The sequence below is a fragment of the Periophthalmus magnuspinnatus genome, chromosome 6, assembly GCF_009829125.3.
Source record: "Periophthalmus magnuspinnatus isolate fPerMag1 chromosome 6, fPerMag1.2.pri, whole genome shotgun sequence".
In the NCBI taxonomy this organism is placed as follows: domain Eukaryota; kingdom Metazoa; phylum Chordata; class Actinopteri; order Gobiiformes; family Gobiidae; genus Periophthalmus; species Periophthalmus magnuspinnatus.
Genome location: NC_047131.1, coordinates 7,960,048 through 7,980,336, shown reverse-complemented (window position 1 = coordinate 7,980,336; position 20,289 = coordinate 7,960,048). Strand labels below are relative to the sequence as shown.

General features: G+C 38.4%; 2 protein-coding genes across 2 annotated transcripts; one reads left to right on the top strand and one right to left on the bottom strand.

Moving 5' to 3' along the window:
* Positions 1-7,810: 7,810 nt before the first annotated feature.
* Positions 7,811-11,155, top strand: LOC117372493 (muscarinic acetylcholine receptor M4-like). Its single transcript, XM_055222551.1, has 3 exons — positions 7,811-7,904; positions 8,647-9,557; positions 10,730-11,155. Exons 1-3 carry the CDS (start codon positions 7,891-7,893, stop codon positions 11,131-11,133), a joined length of 1,329 nt encoding a protein of 442 aa, XP_055078526.1. The 5' UTR covers positions 7,811-7,890; the 3' UTR covers positions 11,134-11,155.
* A 1,201-nt stretch (positions 11,156-12,356) lies between these two features.
* Positions 12,357-20,070, bottom strand: LOC117372675 (protein FAM3C-like). The gene is made up of 10 exons (XM_033968506.2): positions 20,045-20,070; positions 17,483-17,509; positions 17,058-17,141; positions 16,509-16,559; positions 16,309-16,414; positions 15,518-15,576; positions 15,360-15,410; positions 14,744-14,828; positions 14,029-14,155; positions 12,357-13,771 (listed from the first exon to the last, which is right to left on the bottom strand). Exons 1-10 carry the CDS (start codon positions 20,061-20,063, stop codon positions 13,682-13,684), a joined length of 699 nt encoding a protein of 232 aa, XP_033824397.1. The 5' UTR covers positions 20,064-20,070; the 3' UTR covers positions 12,357-13,681.
* Positions 20,071-20,289: the final 219 nt, after the last annotated feature.

The following is a 20,289-nucleotide window of genomic DNA, read 5'->3' as shown; positions in this document are numbered from 1 at the left end:
TTACATTATGTGGACCTAAACCAGGGCAGAACCAGGTGAAAAGTTAAAATTAGAATTTTGAATTAATCTGAAGTACTGTGGGATTAACCAGGTTTAAACTACCGGTAGTACAAAGGAATCTCTATAATACTATTTCTTAACCTGAGATTTGAATGAAGTCAGTCTGTAACTACATATTAAAAAAAAATTCATTACTAGAAAGCATTGGGTAAGAATACATTATTTCAGCTCACGTTTTAACTAATTTATCTTGCAATGACCCCAGTATTTTTATATTAACATTTCAGTGGATCATGCTTAAATAGTTTTCAAAAATCTGGAAAATCGCATGTAAAAATTCAGCAAGCAAATTGTGTAGGAACCCTGTCTATCACTCATTGACACGGTGCTGCTGGAGTTGAAGGGACATGGTAAACCAAGAACTACTACTACAACTACTACTATTACTATTACTACTACTACTACTACTACTACTACTACTACTATGAGTATCCCCCTCCCCTTTCTTTGCATCTTAAGGTTTTACTATCAAAAAACATGAAAAACTACAAACGTTCGCCCTTGTGCTCCTTAAGTGGCATTTTCGTGCACTTACAACAACAAAAACTGCTTGATCATTCCACAGTTGAAGAAATGGATGAAAGGGCTTGTACTTGAAAGGTTTAAAAAAAAAAAAAAAAAACTAAGAAAAAAAACATGGAAGAGGAATTTTGGTAAAAACTAACAAAAAAAATCATCAAAAAGTGCCATCGTTTGAGCGGGACTTGTACAAAAAAGACCTTAAAAAGCGGAGGATATTATGAAAAACTTTTTACTCCAAAAACGTGCTGCATTGGTGCCATGTGATTGTGTGTGATTGAAGTGTAAAATTGTGAAAAATTGGCGAGAATTTCTTTTTTTTTTTTTTTTTTTTTTTTTTACATGTGAAATTATAAAACTGATTGGATGAAATTAAGGGATGCTCCAAACTACTATTGGTTTTGTCGTAAAATCCAACCTAAAATGCACACATGGTCTGCTACATTTGAGGGCAGCTAAGTTGAAGTAAGTGGCTAAGTTTTCAACAATTTTGTGGTTGACCAAAGCAGTATTAGTAGCTTGATATATCAATAATGCTAACTTGCCAAGCTAACTTTTACTCATGACAGCTTTTCATTATGTCCGCTTCTCAATATAATTCAATGGGATCCAAACAAAATCATGTAAGTTTTGAAAATATACAAACTTTTAAAGGCGTTGTACCTGTTTAAGTTTTAAAAATGCAAAAAACTGAACTAGCACTTACCTTATGCATTCCGAACATCCTACTTATTCACTGCGATGAGTTTATAAGTGCTTTTCACAACTCTGAAAGGCCAGAGTGCAGTTTTGCCATCATGCCACTTCTTAAAACAACTAGCATGCAAAAAGCACAACAGCCGCTACTCCCTGGTTTGCAGACAATAAAATGCTTTATAACGGGATGCAGACAGTACACAGTGGTCTCATTTTGAACTTAAGAGCTGCTTTTATAATATATCTGTACTGGGGCAAAACAAATATTAGATTACATGGAAAAAAAGCAGGTACAGCCCCTTTAAAGGCCCATCCCAAAGCTTGGCAGTTTGATTCCAGCTCAGACCAATGCATACCATTGTCCTTAGGCAAGACACTTCACCCACATTGCCTATTATGAATATGATGTGTGAGTGTTGTTAGTGGTCAGAGGGGCAGATGGCATAGCTTGGCAGCCTCGCTTCTGTCAGTCTGTCCCAGGGCAGCTGTGGCTCACCCTCTCAGAGTGTGGAGTGGATGAGATGTCTAGAGTGCAGCGCTTCGAGAGGCTTGTACAAACAATACACTTTTTGGTAATTTTTTGTTTAGTAAATTCTGTCAACACATTCTTAAATTTTGAATTTCGTAACTGTTTTTGAAAGATTTAAAGATGCACTATGTAACTTTTCTGGAGGCTGGAGACGTTGCTGCTCTGGGATGTTCCACATTGTAGCATTAAACAGTTCAGTTCAGTTGCTTCTGCTTTTATAGCTACTTGGAAAAACACATTCTTACTGTGAGCAAACGCACCTTTCCACATATCTAACCTGTAACTTGGCTCTGTAGCGTCACCCACTCGTTTTCTTTGGAGACAGATGAGCTTAATGTCATACTGTGGAACATTCCAAGCAAAGCAGTGACACATCCACGGGAACCCCCACACACACACACACTGGAAAGGTTACACAGTTCACCTTTAAATCTTGCATTGTCTTCTCTACGCAGCTAACCTTCGAAGCTAGCAGCTACTATTTGTCTATAAATAATTTGACTTCCACCAACCCTTACATCTTACAATGTTGTCACTATCGTCAAATACTTTGACATTCTTTTCAACAACCGATCAGAGCATCCCTTAGTTCTCCACCAATCAGCACTCAACTTCGTATCACGGCCTATTATTTTGAAACTCTGCTCAAAAAACAATTGAATCCAACGACTGAATGAGATCTACAAATCCACACTGCATATAATGATGCTGCAGCCCATTCTACCAACACTTTGATATTTGTTTAAAGTGCACACGACAGGTTTTCATGTTTTTCTAATTCTGACTTGGTTTGGTGGGATAGTACCTCTGCTAAATATTTATCATAGTTTTACATTAGTTCAGTGGCAGTTTGTGGGGAAAAAAAGCTGAAAAGTACAAAAATACAGGAAGTAGTGGTGAATAGGCCTACCTCTACCATCATCAACAGAGAAACCCTATCCATTTATGCACAAGGACCGAGTTTCTGACCGTTTAAACCTTCATTTAACAAAATAAAGGTGTTGTCATTTATTTTTTATTAATCTAAGCATAACCATTGTGTAATTTAGACTAGTTTTGGTCTTTGTTAGCATTCTGGTTGTTAGGTAAGAGTTGCACAATTACCTCTACATATGTCATATCTGCTGCCCGTGTCCAACCAGGAAGTAAAATTATAAACTTCGCCAGAATTGGAAAAATAAAGCAAATCCAGGACAGATTTTTTTCATAAAATCTGAAATATTTGAACTATGTTTGAGTGAAACATAGTGTAACCTGTCGTATGCACTTGAAGTTTTTAAGGCTGATTAAAAAGGACAGAGACATTTCATGGGTGAAGCTGAGGTCGCCCAACTCCAATCTTGTCACACACACACACCTGGTTGCACTATCGATATTGTGAAAATGCTGACATAAATGTGTGGAATTGGGGGGAAAACTGTTTCATCTCTAACCCAAATTTTGTTATCTGATTTTGCGCCAGATGGCCTACCAGACAGTATTATTTTTTTTTCTCAATTTGATTCAAAACTAAGCCTTTTCTTTGCCAATTTGATTCTTATACTGTTATTAATTTCTGTATTTTTAGTGCTTGTAGCTAGTAGTTGGGATTTGCGTATCTGTTTGATTTTACGTCAGATGCCCTACCAGACATGACCTTTCATATTGATGTTTAATTTCAAGCATCGTTTTTGCCAATCTGGTACATAAAACATAGATTCAAATAAGTTATTTACTCGCTATGCCAGATGCCCTCCCAATTTAAATTAGATGCCAAATATTTTATAATTCACTCAGTTTCTGGTTGAAATGTCATTACCAGGTCCTCAAAATGGCAGCTTTTGCATATATTTTACAGCTTCCTTATCTGATCTGAACAAACCAAAAATTTTCATTATTCACACGTGAAGATGAATTTTTCAATTCAATCTAATCACAAAGTCCTCAAAATGGCAGCTTGGTCTTGGTCCTGAGTGGCTTCTATCGATAAATTTAATGTTACTGAAAACCGAAAATTTAAATCAAATGTTTTTTGGGTTTTTTTTCAGATTTTAACAGTTTCCCCCTAAAATGTCTGTGTTACCGTATGATTGAATTTTTGTTTTATTTCTCAGCTGTTATGGCCCTCTTCCTCTCTAAACTTTTACAGAAAGAAACTTGAATTTGTGCTCAAACTTTCTTTCATGTGATGGGACTGTACAGTTTGTTGGCTGCTTTTTAAAATATTTTGTTCAATTTTTTAAAGTCTTGGACAATAGTTTTGTTTTTTTTTTGCGTGAGTGAATTGTTATCATGGACCTATTTTTGATGCCGTTTACTTGGTGGATTTTGTGTGTTCGCAGGGTTAACGAATCAGGGCTTAACCCGCCTAATCTGCAGCGGCTTCAGAGGAAAGAAACTATGAAAAAAAAAAACTACAGGTTGGTTTTGGACAAAATGGCCAGCTACGAATTCCGTAAAGGCAGGGTACAGCTCAACAGTTTTGGTTCTTAAAGTAAAATTCTCATAAAATTTTACCATAGACTTTTCAAACTAATCAAACAGAGCACATATTTTTACCTTTTAACCATGTGATACTGTTTTGTTTTATTTTATTTTGTTTCATTAATCCATTAATCCAAAGTTGTCTTCTCTGAGCACTTAAAAATGCTCAATTTGCATATAGTGAGTTTTGTTGCATCACAGACAAAACTCCGGACGTCTGTGGAGTTTTGATGCCCATAAACCACCACTGGTTTTCGTCTGTTTATTTTCTAAATGTTCATTCCTATCACTGACAGCAGAGATCCGGCTGTTAAATGCCTCATCTGAAATGGAGGTGGTGTTTATGAAGTGTGTAAAAACTGTGGCCCAGTGGTTAGTGCTCTTGTCTAACCTGGGTTTGACTCTCGAGTGCACAGGCCTTTTCTATGTGGAGTTTGCATCTTCTCCCAGTGTCTCTGGAGGTTTCTTACAAATGCTCTGGTTTTCTGCACAAAAAACATGAAGATTAGCACTAGACTCTGGGGCCAGGGCTGAAAATGAGATTTCAAATCTCTCCGGGTTAAATACAGAATAAATAAATAAAACATTTCTGTATAAGGCTCAGCTGAGATTTAATGGTTAAAGTTTTATTACCCAATTTTCAAACTGCAAAAGTAAAACACAAAGCGAAGTAAAACACAGTGTTCTAATTTTGTCACAAAGTGCTGATTTTACAATAGAAAAAAAAAAATGCATGTGAAAATGAGAATTTAGTTGGTGTTGAGCTCCATCGTATTTTATCTTTCACCAATCATGCAGAGAACCAACGCTGATTACACACCGAGCCTCGTTAAATTAAATCTTTACAACAGCCCAACTTTATCTTCCCAAATTTGACCTTTCTTATCGTCTGTAGTAGCCTCATACAAAGTCGTAGTTTGGCATTTCCAAAACCAGCCTGAGTTTTTGGAATGACTTTTGTGGGCGGCCGTTGAACTGAATGCTCCTGGCTTTACTTGATCAACGAACATTTTACAACTACAAAAATCCAAACAATTTAGACACCAGAGAAAGACCTCATTTCTCGTCTATTCCCCTGTAAATAAAAAAAACCGAAACAACAAAAACGGTACAAATTACGAATATTTTTGCTTTATCACGTCCCAAAGTGGCGCCGGCTTGTACAGACCCTATTGATTTTTTTATGTAATTAAACATTTTTGACGGGGTCGTGGTCAGATTAAGAAATGTTACGGAAATTTCAAAAGTTATCAAGCTTAAAACCCACGTCTTTTACCAGTTTATTCTATTATTGCTTTTATTAGCAACTGGCAATGTAAAAACGGCTCAGGTTGTCATTAGAAGAGTAGTTAATAAATTATCTGGATGAACCTGATTTAAAAGTGTCATGTGGTTTGTTTTGTATATTAAAGGTGCATTTTGTAACTTTTCTGCTCATAGGTTTGACACCTGCTTGTCTCCATGATGATGTTATTGCTTTGCTAATGTATCTTGCATTTCTCAAACTGCAGGTATATTATTGCCTAAAATCTAAAATGATAAAACCACTCTTTCAGACTGTGAGTGGGGTCGCCTCTCCACAGATATGACTTGTAACTTGGCCTGGGGGATCACATGTTTTCCTGCAAGTTTAATGCCATATTGTCGAAATAATGTATCCATGGAGACAAAAGATGGGAAGAAGTCACAAATTGTAATCAGTTCATCAATCACACAACTAAAACTTTTCTAGTGGACAGTTTGCCACATGATTGTCTGCCTGGAATGTTCCACAGTGTGTCATTAAACTTGTGTATCTCTATAGAGACAAGCAGATCAGAATGGGAAAATGTTTTACTGTTGTTCCCAATCAAAAAAATTCTACTAGACTACAGTGAAACGTAAAACTAAAACATAATCCATCCATCCATTTTCTTCCGCTTATCCGGGGCCGGGTCGTGGGGGCAGCAGTCTAAGCAGGGACTATAATAAAATAAAAATAGAGATCACCTCCAGGCCAAGTTACAGGTCAGATCTGTGGAGAGGCGAGCCCAGTCACAGCAAGAATGCATTATTTGAACTGAAGATAAGACCATAAAGCCCCAACTACACTTTATTCAGTCTGTAATAAACCTCTTGTTTCCTCTCCTCCTGCAGAGTCCTGAGATGCTGCTGTGAAACTTCTGGTTTAACTCTGTTTTAATCTTGTGTTTATCGTCTCTTTAAACTGATAAACACCAGGGTCTGTGGACAGTCTTTGTTTAGAGCTACTGTAATGTCATGATCCTAGTTTAGACCTGGTTAAGTCCTAATTTAGACTTGGACTAGTCCTGTTATGATCTGGTTTAAGTCTTATGTTTAAAGGATTTAATCAGGACCATTTCAATTTGTGTTTTTGATTCGATTGAGGTAAATCTTTCTCCATCCTTTTATGAGATGTGTGCTATTTTTTCTATTTAAAGAAAGCCTGTTGAAGAAACTAACTGCACTTTCACTGTTTTATAGCCTTAACCTGCAGATAGAGACACATACAAGTGTGTCATTCTCAGTATAAGGACAGGCCTCATGTGAAAAAACCTCTAGAATTCACTCACTGAGCTGCAGAGGCTGCATTAGCACTGATTGGCTGCAGGTGCTGAGGTTTAGGTAGAGACCATTTAGATCAGAGAGAGGCGTTTTAGGTTTAAATCAACTGGATTTGAGCATTGAAACTGGCAACCAAAATGAGAGAGTCGTGTAAGGCTCTTTCTGCACTCTGATTGGATTATCGTCTTGAACCAAAACTGTAAACTTGTAACATAATAAATTACTTGGTCATGATGTCCAATGTTTTTGTAATTAAAAATGAATCAGTATCTGCGTTATCAGCCTGGACTCCTCCCTGGAGATGTGTTCTGGGCATGTCATGCTGGAGGGACTATGTCTCTTGACTGGCCTGGGAACACCTTGGGGTCCCACCGGAGGAGCTGGAGGAAGTATCTAAGGTGAGGGAAGTCTAGGAGTCCCTGCTTAGACTGCTGCCCCTGCAGCCTGGCCCTGGATAAGTGTAAGAAAATGGATGGATTAGTGTTTCCAGTAAAAGCTATATTTGATTTGAGCATGTTTACCCCATATCTAGGGACACAGATCAAGTTTAAAAATTTTAAATCAAATCTTACGTACATTTCCTTTTTTTATTATTATTATTATTATTATTATTATTATTATTATTACTACTGGGGAACCTATACACAAAGTAAAGTAAGTACTTTGTGTGTAGGTTCTTATATCAGAGATATAAAGTACTTTCAAGACTATTCTTTATCATGATATTTTATGTAGCACTATATCCCACTTCAAAATGTGTTTTAGTATTCAGTGTTCAATGTTCAGGAGCAGTATCTCACCTCTGCTCTGGTCTCTGCTCGTCTCTCAGTGAGTCAGTCCCACACAGATCTAATAAAGTGTAATGTAATGTAAGTGTCCCCCTCAACCCTCTGTCTACACAGGGTCCCAGTGGACAGGTCCGATCCTGTGCCTTCAGCCGCTGCAGCTGATTGGTCGAGCGGGAAGAGGAGACTCGGGTAATAACGACAAATGAGGTTTCCCCGGTATAAGATGAGCCCAGAGTGAGAGCGGGGCAGAGGGACACAGAGAGGAGACACATGGAGGGGCAACGGTAAGAGATGACTTTATAATTTGTATTTAACGCTTCACTATGTAACTTTTATGTTTGTTTCCATGGAGATGTTATTGCTTGGCCTATGTCACTAAATGTGTTTTATATACAATATCACTTTTATATAGCACATTTTTTACTCAGCCCTTTGTTTCATAACAGATGATGAGTTTAAACCCATCTCTGTTCACTCTATGAAAAAGTATAAATTGTATTTATAAGGGAATACTTGATAGACTGCCTGAATATCTCACTTGCTTGTTGAACTTTGATACAGGAACATTTAATACAAGATCTCATAATTGTCTACGTCTAAAAACTGGCCACACTAGAACTGAAATGAGGGGGAAAAAAAGCTTTTGGTTGTTTTGCTTCCCAAAAATGTAATACATTTTAAGGACAAGCTAAACTGGATAGACTAATGCACTTTAATAATCTAATGATAAACATTTATAATCACACCTGCTCCTGTTCTTAATGTTTTAAAGAGACTTAGGTATTTCTTTGTTATGTTTGTTTTTCCATATTTGAACAGGGCTCTCATGAAAAGAAGAGTCTGAGAGCTCTCATTGGGACTTCCTGTATAAATAAAAGATAAATTAATAATAATGTTGCAGATTTGATTTGTATTTGGCCAAGATTAACTGTAAAAAGGAACTGTTTTAATTTTCAGTGTAATTATATTGTCCAGAGTGTAGTTCTTCTCAGACAAGTGATCAAAGACCTTCTGTCTGTGTTTCAGAGACCTGCATCAGTCTCTGGACCGAAACTCCTCCTTCACCTCCTGCCGCTCCTCCCGCTCCTCAGGCGCTTCCTCCTCCGCCTCCTCTTCCTCCTCCATCTCCTACAGCCTGACCTCCCTGGTCCTCATCTCTACGGCAACCGCTTCCCTCAGCATCATCACCGTCGTCGGCAACACATTGGTCCTGCTGTCAATCAAAGTCAACCGACGCCTCCGAACCATCAACAACTACTTCCTCCTCAGCTTGGCCATTGCGGATCTTGTCATTGGACTTTTTTGTATGAATCTATCTGCTTTGCACCTGCTGTTGGGACGATGGCCACTAGGGGGAACGGTGTGCGACATGTGGTTAGTTTTGGACTACGCGGTTAGCAGCGCATCGGTCATGAACTTGTTAATCATCAGCTTGGATAGATACTTCTGTGTTACGCGACCGCTAAGCTATCCAACATGGCGGACCGGGAGGATGGCGGCGCTGATGATCGGGTCTGCGTGGGTTTTGTCATTTCTGCTGTGGACTCCGCCAATTTTGTGCTGGCAATGGGACCAAGGGCAAAGAGTTGTGCCCGAAAATGATTGCTACATTCACTTGCTAGCGAGTCCCACGGTGACACTAGGAACCACGGTGCCTTCGTTTTACCTCCCAGCGCTGACCATGGTGGGACTGTACTGGAGAGTGTCGGCCCACAGTCGAAGTCGTTTGGTCGGGGTGGGCTCAGGGCGAGGTGGGGCATACAGTGGTGGTGGGAGGAGGTTTTCTACTCAGTCATTTAAAGATTTAACCGTCCCAAAAAGGAACAGGAGCTGGAGCAGTGAGCCGGAGATCAAGTCAGAGGTGTCACAGACCATCAACCAATCAGAAGCAAGTACGCCCAAACATGGACTCAACAGGAAGTGCTACAGGAGTTCAGGTATGGTTCATTTTAAAAGGTCTGCAGTGGCCCAAAGTTATTTTCACAAACCTTATGCTTTCCAAACATCCTAATTATTCCCTATGATGACTTTATAAGTGCTTTTTATAACTTTCAGGGTGAAGTTTTGCGATCACGGTAAAGGTAACAACAAGTAGCATGCTAACATGCACTTTCTGATCATCGGACAATAAAACGCTTAATAATTAGATGCAAACAGCACACAGCTTAGACTTATTTTGACCTCAAGAGCTGCTTAGACAATATATCTGTACTGGGACAAGACAAAGTTTGCTCAAATAGATGGGAAAATTTTACCATTCACTTCAATGCAAAAAGTTCCCTCTATAGGACACTTCAGTGCATGCAAATAATCAACAGACGGCACCAAGGTGACTCTTAGTAAAGTTTAAACTGTTGCCGTATTTAAAAGCAGCCATTTAATCATTTCACTTTTACTTCTGAACAACACTTTTTGTCTTCTTTGTAGCTGACATTGGTTTAAAGATTGAAAACAGGTTTAAAATTTTACTTCCTGGTTAGAAATTACATGACATCACACTAGGGATTTCCATAACTGTTACCCAGCAACCATCTTGCACACTGGGCCAAAACTCATCTAGTGTGCACACTAATGGACAAATAAAAATACAAGGAAACATCTTTATTTTTGATGAAATCATGTGTTTCTTCTGTAAATTGTGTCAAACGTTTAGTATAACTCTCTATTTCCTATCATTTCCAACATATTTTTCAAATTTTCTTCGACATACTTGATTGGTGTAAAACTATAATAACATGCATTATCCTCCAAATGAAAAAAGATTTTGAGAATCATCAAAATCTGTCCTATGCTCTAAAACTTGATTGTGTGAGTAAAGAAACCTATTTGAAAACAACAGCTCCAACAGTCCAAGATGGGTGATGCACATACTCTCTGTGTCTTTAAATCCTGTGGAGCAACCCTAGGTTCCAGTCCCAACTTTAACACTTTAAAATCGTAACAGATTCTTATAAAATCTTTTCCTATTTTCTAAGTGGTTCACCATTGCTAATGTTTTGATAAAATAAACCCACCCAGACTCAGGGAGCTCATGCAAACATTTAAGTGTACCTCACCTCATCATACCATTTAAACATAAATAATCAAATACTGTATGTTCTGTTGACAGTGGACTCCTCTCCCTCCCATGTCTCTGACCTGAATCGTGTTGACCCAGACTCCAGCAGTACCCTGGACCTCCACAGGGTGGCGTCTGCACTCTTCACCCGCTCATGCCCCAGCCTCAGGTCCACACAGCGCAGACACAAACGTGTTTTGGCTCGAGAGCAGCGCGTTACTCGGACCATCCTCGCCATCCTCCTGGCCTTCATCGTCACCTGGACCCCCTATAATGTGATGGCGCTGGTGGCAGCCTTTTGTCACGTGTGCATCCCGAGGCAGCTGTGGCGGCTCGGGTGTTGGCTCGGCTACTTCAACTCTGCCATCAACCCATGCTGCTACGCCCTCTGCAACGCCAGCTTCAGAAAGACCTTCTTTAGTCTGCTCTGTTGTAGGGGCAGAAAGTTTAGATGACTACAGGCCTGCTTTAGTCCATGTTTAGGTCTTGTTTAGTCCATTTTTACACCTGGTTTAGACCTGTTTTACTCCTGGTTTGGACTTGCCTGACCAGCCTATCCCTCCTACATCCGGTTCAAATCTAGGGTCTGGTATCAGACCACAGAGCGTCCTAAAGTGGGACGGTCCAATCACAGTGGCTAATTTGCATCATGTGTCTCTCAAATGCATAAGACATGTCCTCTGTAAAAAAAAATCTTGTATCATTCACAAAAAAATGTATAATTTCTTTTACCTGAGATAAAAAAGAGTTTGGTGCTTTTACTGTTGATTCTGCAGAAATCAGTTGTTTCTCAGTCCTCTGCGTTGTTTTTTCCCTCTTTTTTACATGTAAGCCGCCATGTTTGTTTTGACATGAATGGACCATGCGTCTCTCTGACTGGTTAATCAGTCTGTCAATCACGCCCTCTGGAACTGGAGAGACAGGAAACAGTTCCAGACCAACTCGTCTTTGTAAAATCTTATCAAAGCATGTGGTTCTGGCTGGATAGGTACACTTTGGACCTGGTTTAGACCCAGTTTGGTCCGACTTTAGACCTGGTTTAGATCTGGTTTAGATAGTTTTGTCCTGCTGTAACTCACTTTGCACTGGCACAGTCTGAAGAAGGTTGTGTTGCAGAGATTGTATAGACTCGGTTTAGATCTGGCTTAGACCTGGTTTAGACCTGGTTTAGTCTCACTCCATAAACTTCTTCAATCAAAAATGTTATACTGAAAAGAGCACAACAGAGCTACACTCCCATCCGCTGGTCCAGATAATCAATATGTTGTTCTTCATTTTTCATTAAAGGTTCACTGAGTAAATTTTTAGTGGAAAGTGCTGCTTGTCTCTGTGCTGTTACTGTCCCTGAGATGTTCCTGCCATTACACATATTTATTTCATTACAGGTTAATCTGTCGTTCAAAAAAAAAATCAAAAATCAAACATACATTCTTTCTGAGAGCGGGGTCACCACTTCACAGATCTGATTTGTAATTTGACTTGGTTGTCACCTGTTTGTCTCCATGGAGATAAATAAGTAATAAGCCATACTGCAGAATATAATAGGCAAAGCAAATAGTCATGCCATACTGTGGAACATTCTAGACAAAGCAATTATATCTCCCACCACCATAAACTTTACACAGTGAAACTTAAAGTGCATATGACATTTTTTTTGATGTTTTTATACTTGTGCTTTGTTTTAGTGGGATAGTAAATGTGGAGCAATGTTTATTACAGTTTTACATCAGTAAAGTGGGAGTTTGTGGGGGAAAAGTGAGAAAGAAAGTAGCGCTGAGTTATAAAACAGAATACTTCTACTTAAGTCATCAAGACAGAGACTTCCATCCACATTACAGAGACAAGGAATGCAGTTTTCTGACAGTTTAAACCTTCATTAAACAAAATAAATGTGCTGTGTTTTTATTTGTTTTGGCGTTAGTTCTCATTATGGTTGCTAGTTAATAAAGCTGGAATTATCTCTATGTATGTCATATCTACTGTCCATGTCCAGCCAGGAAGTAAAATAAGAACGGTAAGACTATAAGTACATTTGAATAAAAAGTGTAGCCTGTCATATATAAATTCACAATATAAAGTCATCAGAGCACTCCCAGTAAACTTATTACTTTGTGTCATGTTTTTCACCAAAGGAGGAGTTTAAATATTAACCAAATAAGACAACGTGTGACTATAAAAACACTGAATAAACCAAACTGCTGCTCCTTCAGGGTCAGCCACTGTGACAGAATGAATGTACTTATTTATTTTACAATATTTAATTTAAAAATCCTTCACATACAAAAGTCACATGTTAAAATATTTACATGTTTATACAAGTTTTCCTGCAAAGCCCCAAAAGTAAGGAGTAACACATAAACAGTACAACCGCCTCATCCACAGCATAATAACTCGGAATAAATATATTGTGGTTCTGAAACTATGGTACACATGCTCCTCTTCAGTTATAATGTTTAATTTGGTGTTAGTTTAGCCCGAGTTTAGACCTTCTTTAGACATGGTTTAGATCTAGTGGAACTTGGAAGGCCAAATATATTTCTTACAAGATACTTGGTGTTTAAAAGATTGTAATGACATGAAATACTACTCTGAGCCAGTTTGATCTGGTTTTGGCCTGGTTTAGTCTTGGTCCTGGTTTACTCCTGGTTAATTTAGTTTTAGTCTTGGGCTAGCTTTATTTAGACCTAAACTTATCCAAACTGGTTTAGTTTGTGGTCAATAATTAGTCCGGGTAAGACCTGTTTTAGTCTAAATATACAGCCTGGGGTAGACCTCTTTAAGACTTCACTGATGTACCTCTTGGTTAGACCGCTTCCTGGTTTAGTCCTGATTTTTACCTTGGGTCAGAACCATTTCAGAAAAGTGAACTATGCACCGCCAAACCTCTTACGTAACAGACTCGACATCTCTCTAAAAGGGTCTCTCAGAACCTTCATAGTCCAGGATCATAACCGGTTTTCCTCAGACCGGTCCTTTTATAGTCCTGGTTTAGTCCCCGTTCTTTCAGTTCGGGTATTTGGGGATGCAGCCGGTGAGGTCGATGAGTTCAGGCCAGAACTCATATTTGTTATTCTGAGGGTCATGCTTCATGTGCTGAAAGAAAAACAACAATATTTAAAGGTGCTGCACGTGGCCTGTGCTCTTACTGGTTTAAAAAGTCAACAATCACAACCAAACCTGGGTCGCCAGTGTCTTAAAGGTCTTATATTACGTAAAATTGACTCTTGTGAGCTTTAAGCAATGATACAATGTTGTTATCTCATCAAAAACATAGTACATAAGCAGGTACAGCTCGCAGCTTAAAACATAAAGTATAATCTTTGCTTGAACAGAGTTGAGTTGAGACTTACTTTTTCAAATGTTTTGTCCACTTCGGCTCCTTTCCCGCCCACGAAAATCCAGTTATCCCTGAATCCAAGAGACTTCACGAAGGAGCTTCCCAAATTTAGAATCAGTTCACGAGCCTCATCATTTAATCTAAAGGAAATATTAAAAATGACAAATGATGTTTAAATTTATGTGTCTTATTATTTCAAAAATGTTTGTCAAGAAGTTAAAAAAGTTGGAGGTGGTGATTTTACGGTCGTGGTTTAGTCCAGTTTAAGTCTGGTTTAGTTTTAGACTAGTCCTTATGTAGTCCTGGCTTTATCCATCTAATTATTAAAACACCAGATTTAGTGCAGCATTTATTAACTAAAGTGAATGAATAATTATTTAACTTAAAATTATAAATCAGATGTTACTTCTGCTTGAGTAATGTTATTTTAAAGTAATGGCACGCTTACTTCAGTATAGTTCCTTTTTCTACCCACCTCTGCAGGTTAGTTTTATCTTTGCTCTGGTTTAGTTCCAGTTTAGTCCTGATTTAGTCCTTATTTAGCCCTGGTTTTAGCCCTGGTTTAGCCTTGGTTTAACCCTGGTTTAGTCCTGGTTTAGTCCTGGTCTAGTTTTGGTTTAGTCCTGGTTTAGTCCTGGTTTAGTCCTGGTCTAGTTCTGCTTTTGGTCCTGGTTTAGTCCTGTTTTTTTCTGGTTTATTCCTGGTTTAGTTCCTTAAATAGACTTTACTTTGAGGAGGCCTCGTCATATGAAGCCATGAGGACGATGGATCCTGTTTCTGTTGTTTTGAGTAGTTCTATCAGAGGATTCACATCTGCAACAAAAAAGGAAATATAATGATACACATTTTAAGTATGTAATATTATAACTGGTTGTCATGGTGACTTTTTAAAATTAATTTAATTAATAAATCTTGGTTTAGTTCTAATCCCAGTTTTAGTCCTTCATTAGCCCTGGTTTAGTCCTGGTTTAGATCTGGTTTAGTCCTTCATTAGACCTGCTTTAGACTAGGTTTAGCCCTGGTTTAGTCCTGGTTTAGTTCTGGTTTAGTCCTGGTTTAGATCTGGTTTAGTCCTTCATTAGACCTGGTTTAGACTAGGTTTAGTCTTGGTTTAGTCCTGGTTTAGTTCTGGTTTAGTCCTGGTTTAGATCTGGTTTAGTCCTTCATTAGACCTGGTTTAGACTAGGTTTAGTCTTGGTTTAGTCCTAGTTTAGCCCTGGTTTAGTTCTGGTTTAGTCCTGGTTTAGTTCTGGTTTAGTTCTGGTTTAGTCCTGGTTTAGTCCTGGTTTAGCTCTGGTTTAGTCCTGGTTTAGTTCTGCTTTGAGCTCTGTTTTCCAGGTTTACCTCCATCCCACATGTTGTAGTGTCCTGTCTGTATGAGCTCTCCAGTTTTCCCTAAAACAACATAAACATGTAACATGTTCATATGGTCATTACAGTTTATACTTCATCATGATCATTATAGTAGTACATATAATAGTATTCATCTGGTGGACACAGACCATTTATAATAACTGCATTAATTCCAACTCCAGCATTTTTCTTTTCTACTCCCAGAACTCTGCAAAAAGAAGGAACAGTCCTGGTTTAGTTATGGCACACTTTATTGTCCACATATGGAAATGTGTCCTCTGCATTTGGCCCATTCTTCATTGTCTCTGGAACATCTCCTCAGGAGCAGTGAGTACTACAGTGATCAGGGATGCTAGTCTTGGTCAGGACTAGCTTAGTTTGATGATTTGACCTTTTGTGCATGTTTTGGGCTAATGGGGAAAACGAGCGCCTGGAGGAAATGCACCCAGACAGGGACATGCAACACTCAAACTCCACACAGAAAGACCTGGGGATTGAACATGGAACCTTCTTGCTGTGAAGCATGAGTGCCAGCCACTTCTGCATTCAGTCCTGGTTTAGACTTGGTTTAGTCCTGGTTTAGTCCTGGTTTAGACCTGGTTTAGGCCTGTTTAGTCCTGGTTTAGTCCTGGTTTAGTCCCAGTTCCCTCCTGGTTTAGTCCTGGTTTAGTCCTGGTTTAGTCCTGGTTTAGTCCTGGTTTAGTTCCGGTTCCCTCCTGGTTTAGTCCTGGTTTAGTTCCGGTTCCCTCCTGGTTTAGTCCTGGTTTAGTCCTGGTTTAGTCCTGGTTCAGTCCTGGTTTAGTCCTGGTTCAGTCCCGGTTCCCTCCTGGTTTAGTCCTGGTTTAGTCCTGGTTTAGTCCTGGTTTAGTCCTGGTTCAGTCCTGGTTTAATACTGGTTTAGTCCTGGTTCAGTCCTGGTTTAGTCCTGGTTCAGACCTACAGTTCGTTCCTGAAGCAGATTTTGGGAGGGACGACGTTGGCCGCTCCACTTTGAATGTAGAAGCTGAACTGTTCCTTGGAGCAGATCATCACTGGACATGGATTCACTGCACAGATAAAAACCCAAACTTGTTGATACAAGTGTAATTTATTTTAATTATTATGAAACATGAAGATAAATTAAATAACTGAAACAATTACCTGATTTCATTTTCTTTAACCTTTCTGACATGGCTTTTTTTTCAGTCGTGACTGCAACAAGACACATTTAAATTTGAGATATTTCAACATACTTTTGACATACACTTAAGACAGTTTCAATTTTGCCATATTCCTAGTTCAGTCCTGGTTCAGTTCTGGGTTGAACCTCATTAGTCCTGGTTCAGTTCAGTTTCAAATCTGGTTTAGTCCTGGTTTAGTCTGGAATCAGTCATGTTGTGCTCATATTTTAGTACTGGGCAGTCCTGCTTCAGTCCTGCTTTAGTCCTGCTTTAGTCCTGCTTTAGTCTTGCTCTAGTCCTAGTTTAGTCCTGCTCTAATGCTGGTTTAGTTCTGATTTAGTTCTGGCTTAGTCCAAGTTTAGTCCTGACTTAGTCCTGCTTTAATCCTGTTTTAGTGCTGGTTCTGTGTGTAGAAACTGCTATAAAAGCGTGACTTCCTTGTTTCATTCGGCCCCTCCTTAAAGACACTGTGATGACCTTTGAACTTCTAAACTACTGAACAAATATTACAGTGTGTTTAAAAACTTACGACTGAAAATGTCACTGTATTTTTGGAGCAGAAAGATGGAGAAAGAAGCCAGAGACAGGGCGGCTGCTATGAACTTCCAGAACTCTGAAAATAAATCAGTAAATCAACAAATAAATACATAAATACTTTTCAGATCATCTATATTTGCATGGGTGGAATTAGAGATCATTTGGGCATAATGTGGGCGTTAAGATTAAAGTTAAAATGTGACATAAGATAAGTCTCTAACTGTTACCAAGGCAACCATACTGTAAACAAAGGTCAAAGCTTGCCTAATTTACACAATAATTATGATTTGACTAATATAAATATCATCAACCCTGTATTTTCTATAGAGCAGTGAGCAGATACAGTAATCCATGTTAAGTGTTGTTGTGCCTTTGAGCAAAATGATCAAGAAATTCAACCTTCAACTGAACACTTACTCAAGATGCCTGGGCGTTTGGATGGACCTAAAAACAACAAACAAACAAAAACAAACAAAAACTTAGTGATTGATAACACAAGTGTCCAAGTAAAAGTACTACACAAAATACTTGGTGCTGGTTTAGTCCTGGTTCAGCCCCAGTTAAGTTCTAGTTAAGTTCTAGTTTAAACCTGCTCTAGTGGTTTAGTCCTGGTTAAGTTCTAGTTTAGTCCTATTTAATCCTGGTTTGGTTAAGTTTTATTTTAGTCCTGGTTAAACATAATTTTAGACCTGATTTATCCCTGATATAGTCCTTGCTAAGTTTGGTTCCTGGAGTAGAGATTTTGCAAACAGGAAGGAACTGGGTTAATCAGATGCAAAAACTGTCAGGTTAAAACACAACACAAAAAGACGAAGCACATTCACAGGCAAATACCCTTAATATTTACAAGGCTCGGTATAAAGGAAATAGACCTGAGTTTTCCACATGTATTTCAGCAAAATGTGTCTTTCCCCAGAACCGATATATAGTATAAGCAGGATAGGAGTTTGACCCAGAACTAAACCAGGACCAAACCACGTGTGATAATTACAAACTGATGAAGACTAGAACTGAGTTTTAAAGTTTGAATTTGTCAAGCTAAATCCTACTACATCCATTTCTATTTTTTGAGGACCTAAAGGTGTACTCTGTAACTTTTCTGGTGTGGGATCTGTCACCTGCTTGTCTCCGTGGAGATGGTATTGCTTTGCCTGAAATGCTCCTGTTGACATATATGTGTATATGTGCATATAATGTGTAACCCGGCACAGGTGAATAGGTCAGACTCTGGAATTCTAAATCAAAGGCCAAAGGTGCACTGTGTAAATTTACTGATGGAGGGTCTGCCATCTACTTGTTACCATGGAGATGTGATTTGTTTTGCATGGAATGTTTCACAGTATGGCATTAAAACAGTAAGAAACCTGTATCTGAATATATGCAAGATAAGAGATAGGTTGACAAGACTTCTAAACAAAGACCTTTTGGGTGTGGTGGTTTTCAGGTTTGTTATATAATGGCACCTATTACTGTTCCAATTTGTTGGTGAGTAAACTCGGCTCTGCGCACAGCAGCACATTAGCTAATGTGTCATAAAGCTCACTTTTATTACAATCAGTAAACATTAAATAGACAACCTATTACAATTCAGATTTATTTAATGCAGAATATTTCAGTTTGTAGTGTTGTTATAATATTTATTATGCCTCCAAATGTGCATTATTTTATTTGTGTAGTGTTCAACAGTTCCCTGTCCACTGCCTGATCTTTAAGTATTTATTCATTTTATTGTGACTCTGCAAAAACCTCACAGAGATAAAACTGGACAGGAAGTAGTGACACTAACAGTGAGGTTGCTGGGCAGTGTGTGATGGGAAAATATATAAATACTCAACGATGAGGACAAATGTCCAAAAGAACAAAAATGTGCCTAAGTGTGACAGAGGGCTAAGACCTGGTTCAAACTTACTTTAGTCCTGGTTTAGTCCTAGTTTAGTCCTCGTTTAGACCTAGTTTAGACCTGGTTTAGACTTGGTTTAATCCTGGTTTAGCCCTGGTTTGCCCTGGTTTAGAGCTGGTCTAAACCTACTTTAGTCCTGTTTTAGTCTAGATTTAGCCCTGGTTTAGTCCTGGTTTAAACCTACTGTAGTCTTGGTTTATCCAGATTTAGACCTGGTTTAGTCCAACTCTTGATAGCTGTTCCTAATCTACAGTGGCCAAGCCTTATATTGACACTAATGTTAATGGATTGAACATGTGCGTTTCTTGCTGTTTACCTTCACACATGATCAACTTGTTAAATTTTACACATTTTTTTTGCAAAATTTAAGGTACAATTTATTGTCCCTGTGTTTTGTTCATGTCAGTTCAGTTCAATCTCATTTATATTGCACATTTAAAACAGCAACAGATCAGGTCAGATTACATTAATTCAAAATTTAACCCAGAAGTTTCTATCTAAAAGTAACACAGTGTGTCTTCTCTACTCATTTTTTATCTTACCCAAGCACTGATACCAAAAGCTTTATCTTATTTTTATCACTTTTAGAAGCACATGCACATTTAAAGATATAGGTCAAAACTACCATCTAAAAAAATTTAACTTTTTTTAAAAATCCAATGACAACTGACAAATGTATTACTTTTACTGGAGAGTTTTGAGGATAACTGTATTGTACATTTTATTACCTGAATAAACAATGCTCTTACTTTAAGTGCATATGACAGGATTTCATGCTTTTCTAATTATGACTTGGTTTAGTGGGATAGTATCTGTGGTATTATGGTTACTAGGTAACAGTACAGTTATCGCCATGTGTGTCATCTGATGCCCATCTCCATCCAGGAAGTAAAATGATTTAATACAAAACTAGAAAATACTAGGTAACGTTCTTCTCTTATCTGAAATAAAATATCTTAAATATAATTGTGTTAGCTTTGTTTTAGTAAAATCTGTAGTCTAACCTGTCATATGCACTTCAAGCACAATTTCTTTATCTTTTGTATAAATTGAATAAAATAAAATAGTTTTGCACTCACCAATTCTGACCTGCAGCATGTTTCCTCTTTCTTACACTCAAATGAAGGCTGCCACCACAAACCAGTCCTTCCTGTTTCACCTGTCACAGAATCGACCAATCACAAAGGACCTTTCACCCACTGGACCAATCAGATCTGGTCAGTGTCCACATTTCACAACGAAAAGGTATAATATGTACATATATAATACAATACAATAGAGATTTGTAGGATTGAACCTGACCTCAACCAGGACTGGACCAGGA

Coding starts and splice junctions, on each gene's coding strand:
- LOC117372675 (XM_033968506.2), bottom strand. Junction 14,829..15,359: donor CTACAACATGTGGGATGGAG/GTAAACCTGGAA, acceptor TTTTTGTTGCAG/ATGTGAATCCTCTGATAGAA. Junction 14,156..14,743: donor TATGACGAGGCCTCCTCAAA/GTAAAGTCTATT, acceptor TATTTCCTTTAG/ATTAAATGATGAGGCTCGTG.
- LOC117372493 (XM_055222551.1), top strand. Junction 9,558..10,729: donor GAAGTGCTACAGGAGTTCAG/GTATGGTTCATT, acceptor TTCTGTTGACAG/TGGACTCCTCTCCCTCCCAT.